The 23,442-nt window shown below is 29.8% G+C and overlaps 1 protein-coding gene across 2 annotated transcripts; it reads right to left on the reverse strand.

The window, feature by feature from the left end:
* Positions 1–1,618: 1,618 nt before the first annotated feature.
* LOC105433795 (Myosuppressin receptor 1) lies at positions 1,619–23,417 on the reverse strand. 2 transcript variants are annotated; one of them, XM_011649237.2, is made up of 2 exons: positions 20,462–23,416; positions 1,619–6,997 (listed from the first exon to the last, which is right to left on the reverse strand). In XM_011649237.2, the coding sequence occupies exons 1-2, from the start codon at positions 21,498–21,500 to the stop codon at positions 6,786–6,788; spliced, it is 1,251 nt and encodes a 416-aa protein (XP_011647539.2). In that variant the 5' UTR covers positions 21,501–23,416; the 3' UTR covers positions 1,619–6,785. The 2 variants fall into 2 exon arrangements, with proteins under 2 accessions (XP_011647539.2, XP_088932301.1); XM_089076175.1 differs by lacking the exon at positions 1,619–6,997 and adding an exon at positions 8,740–10,622 and having other exon boundaries at positions 20,462–23,417.
* Between the last annotated feature and the right edge of the window lie 25 nt (positions 23,418–23,442).

Here is a 23,442-nt window from a genome sequence, read left to right on the forward strand (position 1 = left end):
AATATTAATATATGTAATATATATATATATATATATATATATATATATATAAAATATTTGTTTTATATAAAATCCAAAAATACATCAAAAATATATATGATAACCAAAAAAATATACTTATGCATAAAACATACTAAAATTCTTAAGTTTTATTTTACTGATTAATTTAATAATCTAATAAGCAATTTGTTTATAAAAATATATTAATTTTTTTATATCAATATTCTCTAAAAATATAAAATTTTTAATATAAAATCTCATTTATTTAATGACTTTATATAATAACGCTACGTAATGACGCTGTGTAAGCTTATATGTAGCTCTTAATATTGTTTCTCTGAGGATAAGAGATAATTATAGCTTATACAACTATTTCAAGATATGGTTTGTTCGGAAGCTGGATCGAGATGTAACTAATCCCAATTGAATTTCCGGTATCAAACATTCGTTAAGACTTTTAATTACTCTCAAGCCACACTTTCAAGCATAAAGTTTCTAATTAAACACTGTTAAATTCCGTGAAATCAGTTTTAACTCTTTTTGGTTTAAATATTTAAGAAACAAGTTGTGACGAAGCAATTACGCGACCTGTGACTTTTGATTTAAAGATATTAATTTCGAGTTTTAATCTATCGGAGGTTTAAGTTTAAAATAGACAGAAAAATATTAATGGATACGTCGTAATTGTATATGAAAAAAATATTCTTGGTAAAATATTAATGTTAATAACGTAAAGATCAATGCTTATCATTATCTATGCTTAATTATTCGATAATATACAATATCGCCATTTATACATATATATAGAAAACTCTTTATAATTTTTTTACAGATTTATACAAATTTTTTTCGGTCCATTTTGTCCATTTTATCTATGTATAAATTTTTACAAATTAAATTTCAAAGAGAAAAACAGATAGAACTTTTTATCTAATACAAGCAGACTTTATTTTAATAGATTCTTAATTTGTAGATTAGCTAAAAAAATATAGAAGATTAAGAGTTAAGAAGAATTACGGAGAAAGACAGTTCAATTAGAATCACTTCTTCAGAAATCTGAATTTGATTGAAGAATTTTTACATGAAAAGAAGTGCAACTTGGACTTATGGCACACCATACATTTGAATTTCAACGTTCGAGAGGCAAAATTTTCAAGTGCGTTATACTTCTTTTTGTATTCTTTTGTACTTAATCGTGTTAAAACCAACAATAGTTTTATCTACGATGCATACAATACAGTTGTAGCGTCCGGATTTAAAATAACGAGACATCGCAAACCGCGACACGTGTCTCGATGTAATTTACTTCGTCGTTGTTAGTTAAATATTACGGTTGATAAAAAATAACAGTGTTGTTTAAATGACCAGGTCACGCGAAAATTAAACGTCATTCGTAAGCTCAATCGGAAACAAATAACCGATAAAAGCGATATTTGCTCGCGCTTAAAATTATTTAAACATATCGAGAGATAACGTATACTTTATACTGACCTAATAATGTATATAGTGACTTAATGTCAAAAGTGAAAAGATTGTTTCATACAGCGTTCCAAGTAATCATTTGTAATTAGTCAGTCGGCATTTCAATGTAATATTGATGTAAAGTAAGTAGTACGTGTTCCTGAAAACAATATCATTTTATTAAAAATTCGATATGTTATAATTTTACACAGAATATTACAAATAAGTTTTTTTTTTTAATTTATTAATTATATGGTCGTTGTACGAGTATAAGAATATCGGCGAGATATTAATTCTTGGTTATTCTTACTTCCCAACTACCGCCATGTCATTTTCAAAATACATTTTTAATTTTAATTTAAATATATGTATAATATAAATATATGTTTTTAATTTAAATGTAATTTATAATTAACGGATTAATAATTATTTATCATTTCCATATTGTTATGTTTAGATATAACATAGAAATTGGCATGTTCAGGTAACGACTATTACATAATGCAATAAAAATATAAGATCTTACATTATGTTAACTTTACAGTGACACATATATCACGTTATTATAATATCAATAATAATACAACATAATTAAATTAATAAAAGTTACAAACTCAATATTATACAAGCTTCGTATTCATACGTTTCGTATTCATAATAAAAGAATTGGTTATGTTATAAATTAAAAGAATAGTTAGAATGGTTTATGTTAAATAAAATATTCAAATTACATATAATTGAAGGCTATGTACAATTTCGCGTTTAATAAATATATATGACGTTAGATTGGACAATTCGCTAGAATATTTAACAAATATTTTATCTTGTTTCATTGTAAGATAGAAAAACTCACCCGCTTACTACATTTATTTGTCTCTCCTTTCTCATCCTCACTTATTTATTTTATCTTGTTTCGTATTTCCTACGAAATCCTATTTCGCATCTATGTACACCTTATACGGTTTCGCTTTTGAGAAACGCGAAACAAAGTATTGGGATCAACAACGCGACGTCTTTGAAAGTGGGGAACGCTTGCCTTTGTTAACGTTGTCAAAAGGCTTCAAGAAACATGAATCTCCCAATTGATCTTCATAATTGGCTTCCAACCTAACGTCACTTTCTTAGTACGAAACATGTTCCTTTAAACGAATGTAATGTACATATATAGATTTTTCCAAAAGTGTAATTTACAATATACTTCGGATTACGAAGATCATATTTAATCATATCGATCGATAAATCGTAATCTTCATTAATAATAATCGTTTTTTATCAATTCTCTTTGTGAGGAGATCAACGAACATTTTGCTATCCGCTACAAACAACACATTCGTAGGGCAATATCAGCGCTGATTTTTTCTTTTTTTTTATGTAATAATAACCATCTGCTGTTTCTTTTTAATGAATCTCTGTCACGAAAGGGAAACGTTACTTGCAGCGCCTAAAGCTACTTGATATTACCAGATTGCATAGAATGATAATGTTTCTGTTCCATTGCTAACGCGAAGAGAATTTAGCTTATCGCTATATCATACTTATCGTATAACTCATTTCGACTAAACGAGGACATTACTTATCTCATAAGAAGATTTGCTTCAACCATTTTGCTGGATGTAATAGATCATTCCATTCCAATCACATATTTTTTTTATCGAAATGAGGAAATTATTTGTATTTTGCGTGATAAATTAGCTTGTGAATAAAATTAAAACATTGAATATAATTTTGTTAGAGAAAAGCTTAAAATATCGAATTTTGATTTAATTTCGAGTTTTATATAATACTTTATATAATACTTTTCAATTTTAAGAAATTTTTTTTTTCAGATTTGCGGTATAGTACAATTTTTTTGTATTATTAGATTTTTGCGCTCCAATATCTAAGTATATGTGTTAATTAAAAACATCTAATTATTTTACTATTATATAAGTGATTTTTTTCTCTTCTTTCTTTATCGTAAAATATATTACATAGATGAAAAAATTAGATACAAATTATATTAGTTTGCATACTCTTACGAACATAATAATTGGATCTTGGCTGTATTAAAAAATCGTATAATTAAAAAATATATGGTAATGGAATAAATGGTAAGATACTATTAAAATAATTATAAAACTAAAAATAAAAGTAATAAGAATAGAATATTCGCAAAAGTAAGCCTGTTGATAATGCTGGTCGAAAATGATTGCGGTGTAAAGAATTCACATCGGGAAGTCAGAAAGGCCTGCAGAAATAAAATCCGCAACCGCGACAATTTATCGAGCTCGCTAGTGGGCGGGCGCAAATAAATAAAAATCAAACTTTAACGAGAAACTTTATGCGTTCGTGCGACAGTACACAGCCGATAAAGTTTTGCCGCAAATAGAAAATAAGGATTAATCGTGAAGATTTCCCTGTGTCGCATAGTAATTGCTGCGATTTGGTCTAAGAGTGCTTTATCGAACAGACGGAATGATTTAAGGAAGCTATAATTTATTGCGGCGACGCAATTCACGGATTTTTATTCCGTAATCCGTCGCTTTTGCGGTCTTTCGCAATCGATAAAAGTATCGAGCACATCCAACGTGCAATAAACGCAAGCGCGAGAGACTGCAAACGCGACAATTTGATTGTTGCGCGTGTGCCGTGTGCTTCTAAAATCAAGAACGGATGACACTTTTTTCCCATTTGTTCTCGGACTCTTTGATATTTCGAATTTTAATAACGCGCCGAGATTCAAAAGCTTTGCTTTGCAAAATTTTATCAAACAGCCCGATTTATTATTATTCAGCAAAAGTTTTCAATTGAAATGTACATTAAATATTCCCAGATACGAAATTACCTTGAAAGAACTTTTAAAAAAAAAAAAAGAACATTATGAAAACATGCAATACTTTTCGTGATTGTATTTTTAACATCATTATAAAGCAATGAATAAAAAAAGCCAAAACGTCAAGACGGTTATAAGAAATTTGTCAAATTTTAACATTTTATGTAACACATTTTGCTTTTGAGTAAAATTTATGATAATATTGGTGATACAGATGATAAATAATAAAAAGCAATAATAAAATTAATGATAAAAGGTTATTAATAATATTACAATTATATTTACAATTATACTATCATAACAAGTCATGTACGTCATAACATGATTGGTATGTATATGTAACTGAACCATTAATATTTTAGTTATAATAATTAATAAGATCTGTCGTAAAAAGTTTTTCGCATAAAAAGAGGCACAAAGATAGCATTTCACAGAAAAATACTTTGATTTTTTGTTATCTTTTAAGGATAAAATGCAAATTACGAATGTAATTTGCATTTAACTTGAGAGAAAGGAGAAGAAGTTGCTTCCAGGAGATTTTTTAAATATTCAACTACTTTAATGTGAATGCAAAGCAAGACTGTCCTTTGGGCGACGCAAATTTTACATCTCGCATTGCATTGTTAATTATGTTAATCACTGCGCTCGTTTTCACGAGCTTGGCTTTCGAATAATTCCATGATAAAGTCGTCTATCCGGTCTGTGAGTCGGTAAAAACAGTATGTCAACTTTTGCATTAATTCATATGAAATTAGAACGAGTATTTAATTACTCTACTTTTTGAGCTTTAAATCCTTTATTTTTATTTGAATGTAAAACTAATTTATTATTTATATTTATCATCTCGAACATATATTTTTAAATTAATATGTGCAAATATGTGACATTTAAATGTGAATGCTCAATGAAAATTACACATTTTTTAGAATTAAACAAGATTGTATGTTAAGCATCATTTTCTCTCCTTCCCTCTCTCTCTCTCTCTCTCTCTCTCTCTCTCATGAAATCTATTAATAATATTCTCGAGATATATTATGATTATTAAAACATTTCCTGCAAATAAATGAAAATATATCGCAAGTAAAACCGAAATAAATAAAAAGTTTCTTATATTAAAATAATATTAATAGTATTTTTTAAAACTGTCATGTAAAAAAGATTTTTCAAATCTTTAATAACAAAATAGATAACTATTCAAACGCTAACACTAATCTACATAACTAAGAGATTCTACTATTTAAAGATTTCGCTACTGTTGCATTTTCTGAAGAAGCATGACGCCTTTGGTTAACTGTTTACGACGTAGTTAAGTTAGTTAGTTATGTTCTATTTCCTGTAGAAAATTATGCTGCACTGCAGCCTTCGCGATGCATCGTAATGATCTCTGCCTGCAAATTTTGAAAAATTTAAGCTTAATTTAATAAGCACGTTTCTTATGTTTCAACTAGGCTGTGTTATTAAATTTATTTGACACAGCGTAATTAATTTAGTTTTTTATCATCTTTAATGTTGATTATAATATAAAATATAAATAAAATGTTGCTGTGTTTACTATATAAGATCAATGTAATTATTAATAATGCTAATTTCCAAAGTAGAAATCAACAGAATTTGCAATGAATAAAAATATAAAATGATTATTTTAACAGCATAAATAGATATTAGAGCGCACATTGAATTAATGGAAATTGGAAATAATGTAAAAAAATTTTCTTATATCTTTTTATCATGAATATAATGTGTTGATTATGGAATATTTTTATATTCCATGGTAATCTTTATATATAAACTTTAAAACTTTTTCTAAAATATACATAACATTAAGGATGGTACACTGTAGCCTTATTGCGGAATAATATTCTAGTCTTTGCAGGTTTTGTTAAAATTAAAAATTTATAATAAGTGTGTGTTTTTAAATAAGAAACATTATTTGTTGATATATTTATTTTCTTTTACGCAAATTTTATAATTATTTATATTACCACTGGAAAATTGATAATTTTCTAAATGAAGCTATCTTGAGTATAAAGGTACGATTAGGCATTTAAATGACTAATGACGACTTATAAGTGTCTGCACATATCACAACATTTGTTTTTAAGTATAACCGTTGTGCGTATCGTCAATTTGACGGCAGTCGCTGACTGATTGTAATGTAACAAAGTAACATGCAAAATATCGAAATAAAACACATGTTGGAAAAACATAACGATTCGCCAACTAACTGAAGCAAATATTTGTTACACATTTGGTGTGTCGTATGTCCGGGGCAGCGGAACGGGCTTGAAGATGCCCCGGGCGTTGTAAAGTTGGCTACGACGATGCAATTAAGACCGGTGGCGGTAGCGAGCAAATAAATTTCACCTCTCTTTGCTTACCGCCATGTTGGCGGACGGAGAAAGATCAGAAAACCCTCTTTCTATTCGCGGGCTTGCAGTACACGTGTCTAAAAGGAAGCTAATCAGCGAGCTCTTTACACCGGATAGCAAAAGGTCCGTCGATTTCTTCGACGCTAGACCTGGGTGACTTGGGTCACTGTGTGATTGGTCCCGGTGTGCCCGTTGTTCTCCATCGGTTGATGCGGCACCGCCATCCACCTGCCGATCAATCGCCATCGGTTGCAGAACAACTGATTGAAAGTTGTGCGAAACTGTCGGCTCATGGTGCAGTACAGGATGAAATTGATGGCCGAGTTTATGAGTGTCAGAATGTCTATCACATCGCCTGTCGAGAAAAGAAACAAACTTGATTAGTAAAAGTTGAAAATTGCCGAGAATGACTTATCTTCGCAAACTTTTCCATCAACTCTTTGAACTTTTGAGTAAATTTTTGAGAAGTTTGCTTCTGGAATTTGGCACGTAAGTTTCTTGTTGGTATAAAAGAGAAAAATTTAAAAGAATCTTTAGTGAAAATTAAGACGCTTTTTTGTGATCGTGTGTGTATTAGTCAACTAGATTTTTTTTTACTTTAGAATTTAGTTTTACGTTATATTAGTTGTAAATTGAGTGTCAATTAAAGAGTTAACGAAAATTCTTAAAATTTTTCTTCTTATAAAATTTTTCTTCTTGTGCGCAAATGTAACATTTCTGCAAGCCTTTACAAAAAAATTTCAGAAAAGATTTTAGCAAAATCCTAATAAATTTCTAACTTTTACATCTTCGAACTTTTGGAAATTTAATATGTAAGTGTTTGAATCAAAAGAAAGGAAATTTTAGAAGGTTCCGACTTTAATTTTTTGATTGTTTAGTACATATCTATTTTTGATAAAGGAAAAAGATCTTAAAAATTTTTGTTAACTCTTTAATCGACACTCAATTTGCAACTAGAATAACATAAAACTAAATTCTTTTCGTATTTTGATACTTTCTTCTTTTGCATCCTTTATTTCTATTTATTTATTAATTGTAAAGAAAGTGCAGCCTTGTTTTTTCTTCAAACATTTAATAATTCAGACGCAAGAACTAAAAATAATCGGAACTAGAGTTTCTCGGAACTAGAGTTTATCGGAACTAGAGTTTCTCGAAACTTTTCATAATTTTCGTATAGACAAGTGGAATGAATTTGAACATGAATTTTCCGTGCGACCGAGGGGCGTCCGATATGGGAATGCCATAAGTAATACCAAGTATTTTATAACACTTTATACGCGGGAAATGCATTTCGATAGATATATTCCCGACACGTTTTCAAGATTGAATGGGAATTTCCGCATGCCGTCTTGAATTCTTTCGTCGGAACAATGAAATATATAAATTTCGAACACATAACATGACTTTCATTAAATAATAATGCCGTTATCATAAATCATGGATATTGCATGGTATTTCACAAAGTTTAATAACTAGGTGATCCTTTTATAATGTTTAAACTTTATGTCACATTATGCGCATCATGCGAATTTTTATAATCTGTATTTGTTATAATAAAATAACACATTTTGTGATGAATGTTATATTTAAAAACATGAATATCCAAGCACTCATTAAATCTTGATCTCTGTGACAGTGATTTTAGCGACCTGGCTTAAAACGATTTAATTCGCATTGTATGTGTCGCATCGATCTAAATGTTAACATAATGACATATAAATGTTAACATATTGTATAACATATTGATTTGATATTAAATTTAATATCGAATAGTATTGATCAAACAAGCTACAAGAAATAATTGATTTTGATATATTATTATAATTTTAAATTATGACAAAGTTCTCTTAATTATTGATAATATTTAATCAGATTTAGAGAAATAATATGCTTTTCATAAGAACGTTTGAATGTTTTATATGATCTGCTTATTATTTTTACTAAATTACATTTAATCTTGCATTGCAAATTGCATTGTAAATATTTGAACTTTTGCGTTTTAACTTAAGTATGCAAATGTATATTAATATAAATGTATATTAATATTATCAAAGAAAGATTATTTATTTGAACAAAATAAATATATTTTTATCATTTCATTTCAGTAGAATTAATAAGCTTATTAATAGCAATAACAATTTTTCATCTCTTAATTTTAATATAATATGCAAATTAATATATCATTTTAAACATTTTCTGATCATTTAAACATTTTCTTATTTTTAAAAACCTTAATTTTTATGTTTTGGACAGATTTTGGACAGGTATCATTAAGATATTTAGAAAAGAAATTATTTTATTAGATTTTAAAGCTTGCAAAATTTACAAAGAAGAAGAAATATAAACCTATCTTTTTTGATCTCATAATAATAATTGTAATAGTGACAAAAAATAACACACACACACACACACACACACACACACACACACACACACACACACACACACACACACATTATTTTAAATTTAAATAAGAATTTTTCTTTTGCCACACCATGTGTCACTACGTGACACGATTTTACATCTACGAAATAAATCAACATCGCCTGCTGCCTGTTGTCAAGTCAGTGAGATTGATGTAAATGCGATCCGATTTTTGCAACGACGTCGTAATCGCTTATGCACTACGTAATGCCGTTTCTTCGCGCGTCATATACAACATTGCTGTCGCTGTACGTAACGTTGCTGAGACAAATCGACCATTTATCTCGGTAAGCAAAAAAATCTCTTCGCCAACGGCCTTCCACCATGCTGCGCGGCAAGAATAGCGAACGCATTCTTTTTCGATCTCTTTCGGTCCTACCAACGATGATATAAATTACCCTCCTCTCCCGACTAATCCGCGTGTATCCCGATGTACAACCACAAGCTGCAGATGGTCCCAGCAAATTGTATGCCGTTTGCCCAGATCCGCGTTTTACGCGACGTTTAACGTGACTTTTTACGATTGTCGGAGAAAATAATAGGGAACTTTTGTGATACCCGTACTTTGAATAGGATGGACGAAGTACCCCCGCGTATTCAATATGAGATTATTGATGCGAACTTTTATGTGGTATTTTACCTTGGATTTACATCCTGCCTAACATATATCATATATACGTACATATCTTAAAAATGTATATCTATACTATATTGTATATATTAGAGTCCGCTGTATATATTATATAGAGTATACACTTTAAATTTGATTAAAAAATAGTGCGCACAGTCACGATGACATATTTCTTGGGTTTGGCTCTTTAAATAATACGTATGAAAAAATAGAATATATAGAACAATGATTTTAGGACTATAAAAAATTATAATTTATAACAATTTGCCTCTCTCTCTCTTCTTTTTCATACTCATATTTAATTTTGATTACGGTATTCTAACCTTCTAACCGTATTTAGCTATTCCACATTATACACACAATTCGACGCAACATCAGTGTTTACTCTGCAAAAAGCCCTTGTTATTGCAGTATAACGAGAACCACAGGGGAGTACGAATAATAGAAGTAATAATAGAGTGCAAGTTTAATACGAGTGCACGTCAAATAAGACTTCACTTACAATATAGGTATCCTTTGTCATTATCCTGACCATTCCATTTTGGTGCCGCGTGATAAGTACGGTGCATCTCAGTATCGAACGTTAAGTAAATACCCCGCAGGATTCTCGTCGAGTAAGAGTCGGTAACATCGCCGTTGTTTTCAGAAGTGTGAAAATAGAAGAAAATGGGACAAGGGATATTCTCGTCGAATACTTTCCAATACAGATATACTTTATTTGCAATCTCCAGGTAATCTTTTGTATCGAAATAGCCAAGTATTCGAAATCTCTTATCGTATTTAAACAATAAATATAGCACGACTTTTAAATAATGAAAGCAGCATGAAAAGTTGCAATGGTTTATTTGGCATTTGTTTTTACTTATCTTATAATAAGAAGCATCGTAGAGATACGAGAGAGATGTTTTATCACATTAGTAGCGATCTGTAAAAGTAAACATTTACTTTAATGGATTATGTTTATTACATTTAAGCTGAAAATTCCATATATACGTTTTAGTAATACAAATCAAACAAACATGCTTTCTGAATAATACAAGATTATATTTTTAGAGAGATTAACAATTACTTATTTAATTTAATTACTTATTATTTAATTTAAAGAAATGATTTGACGTTAAGAAACTTTTTTTGCTTGAAAGCAAAAAAATGATTTGATTTATTATTTGATTTGATTTATTATCTTTATAAAGCTCAATTTTCCAATTGAAATTCATCAGATGGAAACTATTTAATAATAAGTCACCTAACATCGAACTCTTAAAGCAGCAAGATTGTGTTTCATATAATCACGTTATTCTGTAACATCTTAATGAGATTGTACGGCATTTTCCAGAAAACGATAATGTTGCGTAATTTTCATGGAGTTTTTTATTTCACTCAATTCTTCAAGTCAGATGTATTAGAGGAAAATGTATTAATAATTGGCTGGGATAAAAAAAGATGGCAACGATCTCATATTTTATGTAATTAGATAGTTCCGTGAGCTCTTAATGGGGTTGCGTGCCATTTCCCAGGAAACGACGGCGTTCCATAGCGTGCTTCTCGTCTTCAAGTTCTGACGTTCTTACTGTTTCATACGATTGTTTTTGTCCTTGTGAGAGAGAAAGACAACGAGCACGAGTCTTCTTCCCATTCAATGGGATTCGTGAGACGCTCGGCAAGCGTGTTTCAAGTGATCCTCAATCAGCGCAGTAGAATTATAAGAACAAAGACCACGAATAGAATCCCTAGCGATGGTTCTATACGCGTTCTTCATCGCGTTAAATCTATCAGGGCACTCCTCTTGTGATTCTGATGATCAAAAAGACCCTCTTCTGATTCTGAACAACCGAACTGGAAAGATAAATTGCTCATTCGTTCTCTCCTTCGTTCTCTCATTCTCGCCAACTGTTCTCTCGCTGCTTTTATTTCAAGATTCAATTCGATGTCTTGATAACCATGCAATAGAATGCGAGACGTCAAGCGTAAAGTCCGACATGTTTGTGCCTCATTATAGCTCGGTTCGTTTGTTAAATGTTGCCGTACTATATATTCGCACGTTTAGCTTTGAATTTTCCGTTCGCTCACGAGCATAATCTTCTATATTACAATATGCGAAGGACGAGAAGCGAAAGATGCGAGAGATGCGAAAAGTATGAATCTCAATAGCTTTCCAAATCATTTTCCACTAGTTTCGCGTGTATGGATATACTTTCCCATAACGTTTAATTGTGAGTAACGAATTATGTAACATATATAAACATTTTGAATGGTAAATATTGTTCTATAATTCGTGATTTAGTAATGAAACGTGTGCCCGTTCATGAAAAATTCAAATATTTTGAGGAAGATAAGTATAAAAGATAAGTATAAATTAAAAATGTCTATCTGCTTATTAAAGTGTTTTACATTAAATGTTTTAAAAAAAGATTATTTTTTAAAGTCTTGACAATAGATTTTTTCCGAAATATGGTTTTAAAAAATATACAAAAATTATATAAAGGATTATATGAGACATTTTCTTAAGAACTTTACAGAGGTCTTTCTGAAAAGAATTTTTTGTTGAACTTCTGAAAAAATAAAATGAATTGTTCATTAGAATTTTTTGATATCTTTGGAATGCTACAACATGATTTGATAGTTAAATATCAAATTAGACGTCTTTTGAAGTTAAGACTGATTGGAAAAGTCAGAATATAATTATAATAGTTATTATTAAATTATAAATTACGAGAACAATATTTGATATTTAAAATATTTCATTGAAATTTGATGAAGTGCATAAAGTTAATGGAAAATAATTTAGATAATAGTTCATTGTATAAAATATAATTGCGAATGTATGTATACACGGAAAGTAAAAAATTTATATCGGTTTATATATGTGAATGCGTGGGTTTTTGGAATTATCGTCATATTTTTATAAATGCTTTGATTATATAATCTGCTATAACCTTATATAACCTTTAACTTTTTTTATTTGCAAAGATAATATTAATATTGATTGAAAATAATTGAATTCGCATTGATATTGTATTAAAGACGATTAAATTAATATAGACTAAATTAAACAATTTTTACACATATATATATATATATATATATTTTTTTTTTTCAAAAATATAAAATTTTTCAATTTAATTTTGATTTAGTATTACTAAGATATTTAGTACTAAAAATAAAAAAATAATAGATAAAAATAACCAGTATTTTTACAAGATAGATAAATTCATATAAACTATAAATATTTTAACGTTTTTATTATTTGAGTCAAATCAAATTTACATCAATTAGAAAATATTTTTTGTATCTTTAGTTTATTAAGATAGAAATGATGATATAAGCATAACATTTTCGGTTTAGATATTTGTGTTATAACGATTTAGACATTTGTTGAAAATCGATATGCTTTTAGCGTCATAGGTCTTGAGTATTAAATTTTTCATACGGAAATATTCAACTTTTATTAAGTACTTTTTTTAAAATATTTGCTTTTAATTTTAATTAAAAATATTTGTTTCTCTGTTTTAAAAATTTCGATATGTGTACATATATGTGATATTTATAACAGGAAGTTATTACAAATTTTGAAGTAAACTTGTAATTTTTAAAAAATTAAGTAAATGTTTAATAAAATATTATACATCTATTATATACCTACTATATATATATATATATATATATATATATATATATATGCAAATAAATGCTGTATATCATCATATTTTTCTTATTTCTGCTTATAAATAATGGCATTATTAAATCTATATTTGTACTGTTTTTCCATTAGGAAGCATTCCCATAATATAGCTTAACTTTTGATATAGAAATAACGCGTATGTTCATAAACCAGTAGATTCCATTCGATGCAACATTTGATGTGATCCGATTATACATTTATTTATTTTAAAAGTAAATAAAAATGTATGAAATAAATATGTCGAAATAATTTAAAATTACTTTTCCGGATGAAAGCATATCAATCAACGCTATTTGACACACTGTTTATATATATCAAAACTTGACACATTATTTTAATGCATAGATAATGTCAAGACTACTTCCTGGTTAAATCATACTTTCTTGCAAAGTAATCTAATTTTAAGCAATCTAATTTAATTTTGTCAAGCTTTGACTGTTGATGACTGTTGCGAAAAGTGTTGAAATAATTATTAATAAATATAAGTAGAAATTATTATTAGTTATTATATAAGTATTAATAAATAAAAGTAGAAAGTTAGAAAATAGAAATTTATCGAAAGTTTACTAACTGTGCTCATATTTTTTAAAATTAGAATTTATTATTTGCGATCACATTAAGATTTATTATTCCCATAAGACACATAAAACATAGAAGATGCATAATAAAGTTAAGGTTTTTTTATGCTTTTGTCCCTTCTCGACAATACCAACATCAATTTTTTATTTACAAGTCTTCTACAAAGTCTTAAGTTTTGTACAGAATTTAGTACATAGACACGTACCATTACATATATATATATATATATATATATATATATATATATATATATATATATACTACTTTGATTAATCTTACACTGCTTACTGTCTGCAAAAGTACAAGAACGAATTCACGGAATCGGGCTCTTCTAAGTGAAGTCCTCTTAATTAACTTCTGCTGCGAACAGTTTCATTAATTGAAATTGTTCATTATACAACAGTAAATTTGTTTCAAGATTGTTTTGCTAGATAAATGAATAAAAGGTTTGTATCATCACATTGAATACAATCTTGCAAAATTGACTTAAAAACATTTCTTAAGCTATGATAATCAGTAGAACATTAAATTATTATGGTTTTTTGTTTTAAACTCAATTTTTAAATTTCATATTTTTACTAAGAATATCATAACTGATCATTTTAATAATAAAATTGTTTAACATATTTGAAAGTATTGTATTTAATCAACTCTATAATAATCTATTACGTAATTTTTTTTTTCTAATAATACAAAATAAAAGAGCAACTACGTATTAACGTAACGTATATTATTAGAGGAAAGATATAAAGAGGAAATGAAAGAGGAAATATACAAAAATGTTTTAAATTGTTTCATGTATCATAAGTCAATTACATCGACAAATCTAAATATACATGGCTTATGTGTAGAAGCATATGCGAAATATATATATATATACGAAATGTATATTTTCATTCACGCGCGGCGTGAAAACACGATTGTATCATGTAACCAATATGACTTTTGCTCGTAATTTTGTCAATTGTTTGTTATTGACGAATGTAACAAAAGGAACAATGTTATTATTCATGAGTCATACTCTCTCTTTTGTGACCATCCTTCATGCGCTATGTCGTACTCGTTATTCCCAATAGCGTGTTGAGATAATGCGCGACGTGATGTCGCGTTTATGTCACTCCGAGTTATTGCGGAATCAGTAACTTCCTCGTTAACGTTTAACTTTTCTGCTGATGATATCACGTCACGTCAAATAATGTATTTTCAAATTTTTACTCATACTCATTGTATATTAAAAATTTTTTAAAACAATCATTATTTAATGATTAATCCTTAAGTGTATTTAATCTTTGGTCACCAAAGATTACTTTGTCATCAAAATAATATCAAATTTCGAATTATTATTTACATATTTTTATGAAATCCTTTTAATCTGAAGATGATTCATGCCTTGTTTCTATATCATTCCTTAAAATTAGCTCCTCGGAAAAGAAGGATGTTCTAGTTTTATATAAAAATAAAATTTAAATTCTTTTATAATAAAATTTTACTCTTTTTCTAGATCATAGAATCAGATTATAAGTTTTATATTTAACGAATTATTATTCACGTATTTTCGTAAGATTTTGTTATCATTAAAGATGTTAGCGACACTAGGTGGTCCGACAGAAAGAATTGAATTTTAAAGTTTGCTATTTTGCAAAAGAATTTCGTATTTACCTTTTTTGCTTTTTAATCTTGCATTATTAATCGTTTTTGTTAATTAAGTTTCTAATATAACTCTGATACTTTCAGTTATACAAAAGTTATACAAAAAACGTAATATTAGTAATATTTAAGCATTCACAAGCACGTTTGCAAAACTATTTCCAGCCGTTTTCAACTATTATTGCAAGTGTAGTAGCATTTGTTGTTATTTTTAAATTACGCGTTTTATAGCGCAGTCAGGCGAGTTGAAGAAATTACTTATATCGTTATCGGTGACGAAACGCGAACCGCTCGTTAATGTTGTACTAATAGGAATGGAAGTATTCAATGTGAATCGTCGCAATGTGTTTTACGCGTCCGATAACATGTGGCCGGTCATTATGAGTAACTACGAGAAAGTTAACATTAGCAAATGCCATATAAATGCAGCAACGGAAACTATATTACGAGTTATTATCGCACTTGTCATAATGTCGTGCAATTGAAATTGATTAGGTAACTTTACAGATGCCACGTGTCACGTACAAATGTTAAAAGTTAACTTGGAATTTTTATTTATACGCCACGCGTTAAATAAATTTATGTTTTGTACGTAGATTCTCATTTTTATCGCTGATCATATTCAATGTTGTTTGTGCAATTATCTTAACAAATAATTTGTAGGCCTTCTTTTTTAGCGTTTTATCAGAATTCTTTTAATTATATACACATTATTGTGATGTCGAATCGTTTTCACAAAATTTTCGGCAAACATGTATAATTATATATAGCGTAAATTTTTTTTTCATTGCGACAAAAACGCATCAGTATCAGTATCAGTAATGTCCAAATTTGATGTACTTATGTATTTATGATGTACTTTAGAGACAATACTTCTATAAAGATATTTATTCGTTTGCAATATGATTTTGAATAGTAAGCGATGTGAAACTTTCATGTCAACTTTCCCCATATCTAATATTGATACGTGTTGAAATTCAAATACGTAGGAATCTGATGCTATGTATGATGAAAGAAAATATATTCCATTTGCGCTAATGAACTAGCAAATGGAATATATTTTCGCTTACTAGATTGTGAGCTCGACATATTCGAGCAGATCACCGTGGAATTAGTTTCAGTAAACTTACTTACTACGCTTCCGGGTACAAAAGTTTAATTTGATTGTTTTATGCGGGAATGGTTACATATAACTTTTGATCCCTTATGTAAAGATAAGAAAATAAGGTGGACCGGTTAATTTAATTACTTGTTTGTTTTCTTCTTTTTAAAATATAGAGGAATTCAACTTTAAATAAGATGTACAATTAATAAATTTCCAAATATTCGCATAAGCCAGTAATTGTTGGCAAAGATGCAAACACAAATTACAGAAAAGAACATTTGAAAAAATTTGAAATTATTTAACTGACATTTCTCTTATTAATATCAATAATCTATTAGTAATTATCTATATAAAAAGAAGAACATGAACACAGAATTTTGTTTTGCATTTAAAATCATATGATTAATTCGAGGAGTGAGTAGCGTATCGCACATATTGATGTATCGTGCTTATACACAATACAATGTTGGCTTTTGTTTTTGCCATATTCGAAGATTACATTTGTTCAATATTAATGAAAATGCATGTGTTAATTAGAATATCGAAGATCGAACACAAACGAATCGAAGATAGAAAACAAATGTAACGGAACTATATTACTAGATACTAGTTGCATATCAAGGCGGTATAGATAAATCCAACTGAAAATCATAAAATCATAAAATTGCCTGTCATTCGCAGGATTCACAAACGTGAAATGTGTTCAAAATTCTTTTTGATATTTGGAAATCCCAAATTTTATTTTTCAATTTTTCAATCTCAAATATATACATTTAAAATCTTGGAAAATTAAAAACTTACACTTTTAATTTATGTTAGTACTTAGATCATTATATTCTTAGAATGTATAATGATTTTTCTATATCTAAAATATGGATATTTAAGTTAATGAAATTATTTGTATCTTTTTATGATTGAACATAAAATATATCTTCGATAAAATTAATGAAGATTTATATTTTTATCTGACGTTATCTCTTGTTTGATGTAATTTTTTTCGTTCTTTCCATAGATCCTCAATTTATTTTTTGCTAATATAGGAAAAAGGGGAAAGTTTGTGACCATAATTCATGAATCGTCCCAAATTATAATAAAGCATCACTTATTATGTATGTATGGCACGCGCGCGCGTGTGTGTGTACATATATATATATATATATATATATATATATATATATATATATACCATACATGTGCATGTACATTCATAAATCTATACATCCTATACATAAATAAGATATTATTTTACGAAGGTATTCAAACTATTTTATAAAATTCATACACAATTGGCACGTGAAATTAAAAAAGAATAATGCAATAAAATAAAAAATAAATTACCCTCAGTTACTGCAATTCCCTTCGAATTATAAAAAGCATAATTTTTGAAATAGGTGACAGATTGATTTAATATATGATAATATATTAGTGAAACATTTTTTTTCGTTTCAATGTATGAAATTTCATATAGAATAAAATATTTGTTGAAATATTTGAATTTTCGACATCAGCAACAAACGTTTGGTCCTTTTTCCTGATTCAATATTTCAACGAAGCCAAAAGACCTTATTATATTACGTTTGGATTATATAGTGGAAAAGATTTGTCGCATGCAGCATTCAATGCGATAATCTTCTCGCCTTCGATACTATAATTTTACGACATGGCTATTTACATGATAAAAAAGAGATATTGATTTTTTGTGCTTGTAATTTATTGTGTGGCAAAGGAAACAAAATTAACATTAATAAATTAACATTTCCGTTTGTTATCTTTTTACATAAGATATGATTATTCCAATAATTTCGTGATAAATTTAATAAATCGCGTAACTTATTAAAAATAATTTCGAAGTGCTTATTGCTAAGCTACTTTTATATAAAAATAATATAATATGATGTATGATAAGAGATCACGTTGTTACAAAATATAGCTAATGTAGTTTTCATAATAAGTTATAATTGACATAATATATTGATATATATTGCTTTTAAAAGGATTTACCATGCTTTCAGCCACTCACATCTCGTAACAATTTCAGTGCGACATAATATATGATGATGTAAAATGCAGATTAAACGTGACGACGATGAAAATGCTGGTGACGTAAAGTAAACATTTAATGTTCGTGAAATGCATAATTTGATCTGCGTAACATTGTTTCTGCCTCAATTTCATATTTCACGCATGAGACATCATAATATCAAGCACATTAATTATTAATCGTATGATCTTTCACCAGAGTGACCGTTATATATAATTTAGATAGCATTCCTCATTTGTAAGAAATCGCTTTTCTAAGAAACTTTTAATTATGAAAGTTAATCAACATTATAAAATAAACCTTAGTTTTGCGTTAATTTGTAATAAATATAAGATCTTATAATAAATTTTATGAATCCACTATATTATTTTGATAACATTTAAATATTATTTCTAAGTATATAAATGTATATTATATAACTTTCAATTGTTGTATCAATTAAGAAAAGAACATTAATAGTTAAGTTTTGCGTTCATGAAATAATTGTCACTCTAGTTATTTCTTTTTTTGAAGATCGCGCTTATTAAAACTTGTTTACACAAAGTATCAAACTGTCATATTTCGCGCTATGACCTTTTTATTCTTGATAAAAACTTTTACGATCGAAGTTTTATACGCTTTATCGTAAACGTCAAGTGCAATAGTATATTTTTCTATTTATAATTTGCTCTCGCAAACGAGATGTCTCAATAGCAGACAAATTCACAAAATCCGTAGAAATTCTTGAGATTTGTAATAATGAGACTTATCATTGAGATTTGAATTTACACCTTTTTTTAAATCGCACGTACTCAATTTTCATTTGTTGTTTTTATGCATTCAGCGTGAATTTCTATCATTATAATTTTTTCGTTGACTTATAGCTTAATATCAATTCTTATCAAATTCAATGATGTCTTGTTTATAATATGCTTTCAAATGGAGATGTATAATGTGATTCATAATGGGAGTCAATAATTCTGCACGTGAATTATACCAACAGTCATATTAAAGCTTTCATATTAAAGCTTTCATCTAGAAATGATACTGCAAAGTGATATAATAGTTATGTAATGCATCAATAATCAATACTACAAATATTGTTCATTATCCAACTTCATTAAAATCTTCATCCTTCTTATTATTGTACAAAAACTTATTAAAATTGAGAATAATCGAAATGAAGCTAATACACGATTATAAAGTGAATAATATTATAAAATAAATAAAAGTATAAGTATCATCGTATTATCCAGAATTTGATTCTTGCATAATCACTATCACAATAATGATAATAAAATATTTATTATCTGGTCTGTTAAATCAGACCAGATTTTATTAATTAAATATTAAATTTTAGCCTTCGTGATATGTATAACGAATGTGATATATCCTTACATATTATGTAAGGATATATCACATTCGTTATACTATAGCGCATGATTCATTTGTTGTTTTTATTCTTTTTGAGTATAAAGCAACTGAATTATAAAATCAATTATGTAAATGAAGAAATATGCTTCTTAAGCAATTTTAATGCAAATTTTAATGCAAATGCTTAATCCTTGCATGTAAATTCATGAAACATTATCAATTTTATTTGTTGTATTTAAGTCGGATCAGAAATAAAAAGTAAACTTAGAAAAATTTTAAATTATATTTTAGCTGTTTCTCGAAATAATTGCAATTAAATATTTGTTCATGACTAACATTGACACATTCTAAACTTACCCAACATTATGTAGCACGTTTTAAAGAAACTCGGGCCCACTATTACGCTGAGCAATCCTAAAATGCCCTGCGGCAATTCCGTGAGGAGGAATAGCAGGAGTACCGCCAGCAGCATCCCCGTAGTCCTGTCAGTCTGTCTTTCTTTATCGTTAGCCTTTCTCTTCTTTTTGGGTTTCTCGCAAGTGTGCTCTTTGCCATTGCCCATTTTGATCGCGGTGTTCTTCGTAGTGAGTTTCTTTCGCCTTCGCTTTGCCTCCAACAATACTTTGACTAGCTTGATACTTAATCCGGTCAATGCCACGCATGGTATCAGCTTAATTACCACACTGTAGATCCAGACGTTGATGTCGTTGAGAACATTGCTGATAGGAGACTCGGTGAGCTTTACAAAGTACAGCGTGGTATTAGTCATACCCTCGAGAGACGTGCCATTGGTCGTCTGCTGGAGTTTTGTCAGGTTCACGCTCATTCCCCACTCGTCCAGTACTTCCACTTGAGATCTCACCTCGGTGTTGATGTAAAGTGGTATGCAAAGTATCGGGCAGGACACGTAGGCGAAGGCGATCATCAGGAAGGTGCGTTTGTCGCTGCACCATTCGCGATTTCTCTGCGGGTGTGCCACCGCGATGTACCTCCAGACTGCCAGGGTAACCGTCAGGCAGATCGAGATCGTGTGACACACCTGAGCGAAGTTCGAGTGGAACAGCACGAAAATGCTCCAGCCGTAGGTGAAGGTGTCCTTGCGGGATCGTTTATAGAGGTACATGTGGATCGCGTAGGGGATGTACTCGATCATCACGAGGAGGTCGGCCACGGCGAGACCGGTGAGGATCATGTTGGTGGGCGATTGCATTTCGCGACGCGTCAACACCGCGATATTGAGAACATTAGCGATCGAGCCGAATATGCATACCAGCAAACTAGCCCAGCCGTGTACCTGAGCGTACCAATTGTGGAAGGATTCCAAGTCCGGGCCGCACTCGTATCCTGTAGATTCTGTAGGCGCCGCAGACGTGAAGTTCAAGCCGGAATCATTCATCTTTGACTGAAGTGAAGTGATCCTGCGAGCGAGCAAAGTGCACTTCCGTGGGCCACGAAGGATCGATGAACTCGTCTTGTTTCACGCGCTTCGAAGTTCCGATTTCTTTTGGCTGAATCATTACCGTTTACAACAATAGTCTTTTTGTAGTCTTTTTAACGAAGAACATTGCACAATTGGAGTAAATTGTAAGTAAGGAGATTAATTGGAGTTAAAATTTCCGACAGAGAATAACCATTTGCCGTAATCACTATCACATGAAATTACATTAATGAACGACAAATATATTACGCACATTGTCGATAATGATCTACACACATTTTAATATTGATCATCATTATCAATATTATAGTTACGATTAAAAGATTATTGTAGATTAATGAAGACAATTATCACACAAGTTACAATATTATGTGACAGTGATTATTGTTTACTTAACTAATTACTTAACTAATTCAATTTTTAAGGATTTCTACATTAAGATAACATTCATAAACGGAAGTATTGGCACATTTCACTGCAAACGGGAAGAACAAACGTCCTGGTTCTTTTGATGTCTTCCTAACGATATGATGGAGATAATCGAATTATTCCATCGTCTGCTTATACACATCTTTGGTTTATTTCACAATCATGGTCGAATCACTTTCGATAAGAAGAAGACAAAAATCGCCCTTTATTGATTCAATATCGAGAGAATATGATAATTCTTCTACATTCTTTGAACAAGAAATCGCGCGATAACTTTGAGACCATTTGTTCTTGTCGGCGAAGAGATGGAGGGAAGGATAAAGTTATCACGCGTTTCAGGACCCTCTTGATTTAACCTGAACAATCATAGTCAAACGTATCTCTAATAATCTACGACACATTTCCTATCTTTTATCATTATCAAAGGACAATAAAACGCCGAAATATAATAGTATTTAAACGCTCGCTGTTGTTATTGTATATTGTGCGATTTGACGTTACGTATCCAGCGTGAATATACAATTACCCTCAACTTTTATATTTCACATTATTGAAGCTTATGTTTCAGTACTTAAAAGATACAAATTGATTTCGTGCATCAACAATGTCATACGCTTTTATACGACAAACGTCAAGTTTATATTTCTATCTTTTGTAACAAAAAAATAAAATTTTTAATGTTAACAGTTTATATAGATTATTATAGATTATTTAAGCGTATCTAACGTTAATATTTAATAATATTTTATTAGTCAATAGACAGGAAGATAAGATGATTATTCTATTTTTTTAAAAATTGGCCGCGTCGATGTCCATTTTTCCACGATGATTCGCGAAATTGTGATTTTTCTTTGAGCGAATTGAATTTTTGTGTCGCGTGCAGGACCACAGAGTCATGTGACATGTACGGCCAGTGACACGTGTAGGAACGATGCTTTAGTTACTAGTAATCGTTGCCGCACCCTGTTATAGCGAAGTATCCTCGAGTGCCATAGGAACACTTTTCTACGCACAGCGTAATAACTGTTCGAGCACGAAACGAGCATTATCGCCAATCCGGATGAAGAGATGCACAAACATTCCGCTTTCAATTTTCCACTTCCCTCGCTGCTTGCAGATCGAATTACCGCCCCCACCTAAACCGATCACTAGGCGAGCTCTTGATCGCGGAAATGCCGCCGGCTAAAATTACCTTGGACGTTAATTTCAGCTTGCTCGCTTTACGTTTGTGTGTGTCGCGCTTATCTCCCTTCCCTGCTTGTCTTAATTCCTCGTGATACTTATCGCACTCGCACCTCGATCTTACCGCGATTTTTTTCGCTTTGCTAGCAATTCTATTTCGCGAACGACACAGCCGTTTCACATCGGGTAGAAATGTGTCGAAGAGTGTCGCGCAATCCCGCATATTAAGTTGGCGTTCGGACGCCGAATGAAGCGAAAAGGCGTCGTGACGCTTCGTACACTGGAATGG

This window comes from Pogonomyrmex barbatus, unplaced genomic scaffold (assembly GCF_055798465.1).
Source record: "Pogonomyrmex barbatus isolate J1 unplaced genomic scaffold, ASM5579846v1 scaffold2, whole genome shotgun sequence".
Classification (NCBI taxonomy): Eukaryota; Metazoa; Arthropoda; class Insecta; order Hymenoptera; family Formicidae; genus Pogonomyrmex; species Pogonomyrmex barbatus.

Bases quoted from the DNA above. Each gene is read 5' to 3' on its own strand.
- LOC105433795 (XM_011649237.2), bottom strand. From the start codon at position 21,500: ATGAATGATTCCGGCTTGAACTTCACGTCTGCGGCGCCTACAGAATCT. The intron at 6,998-20,461 runs GTAAGTTTAGAA...TTTTCTCGACAG, and splicing joins AACGTGCTACATAATGTTGG to GCGATGTGATAGACATTCTG.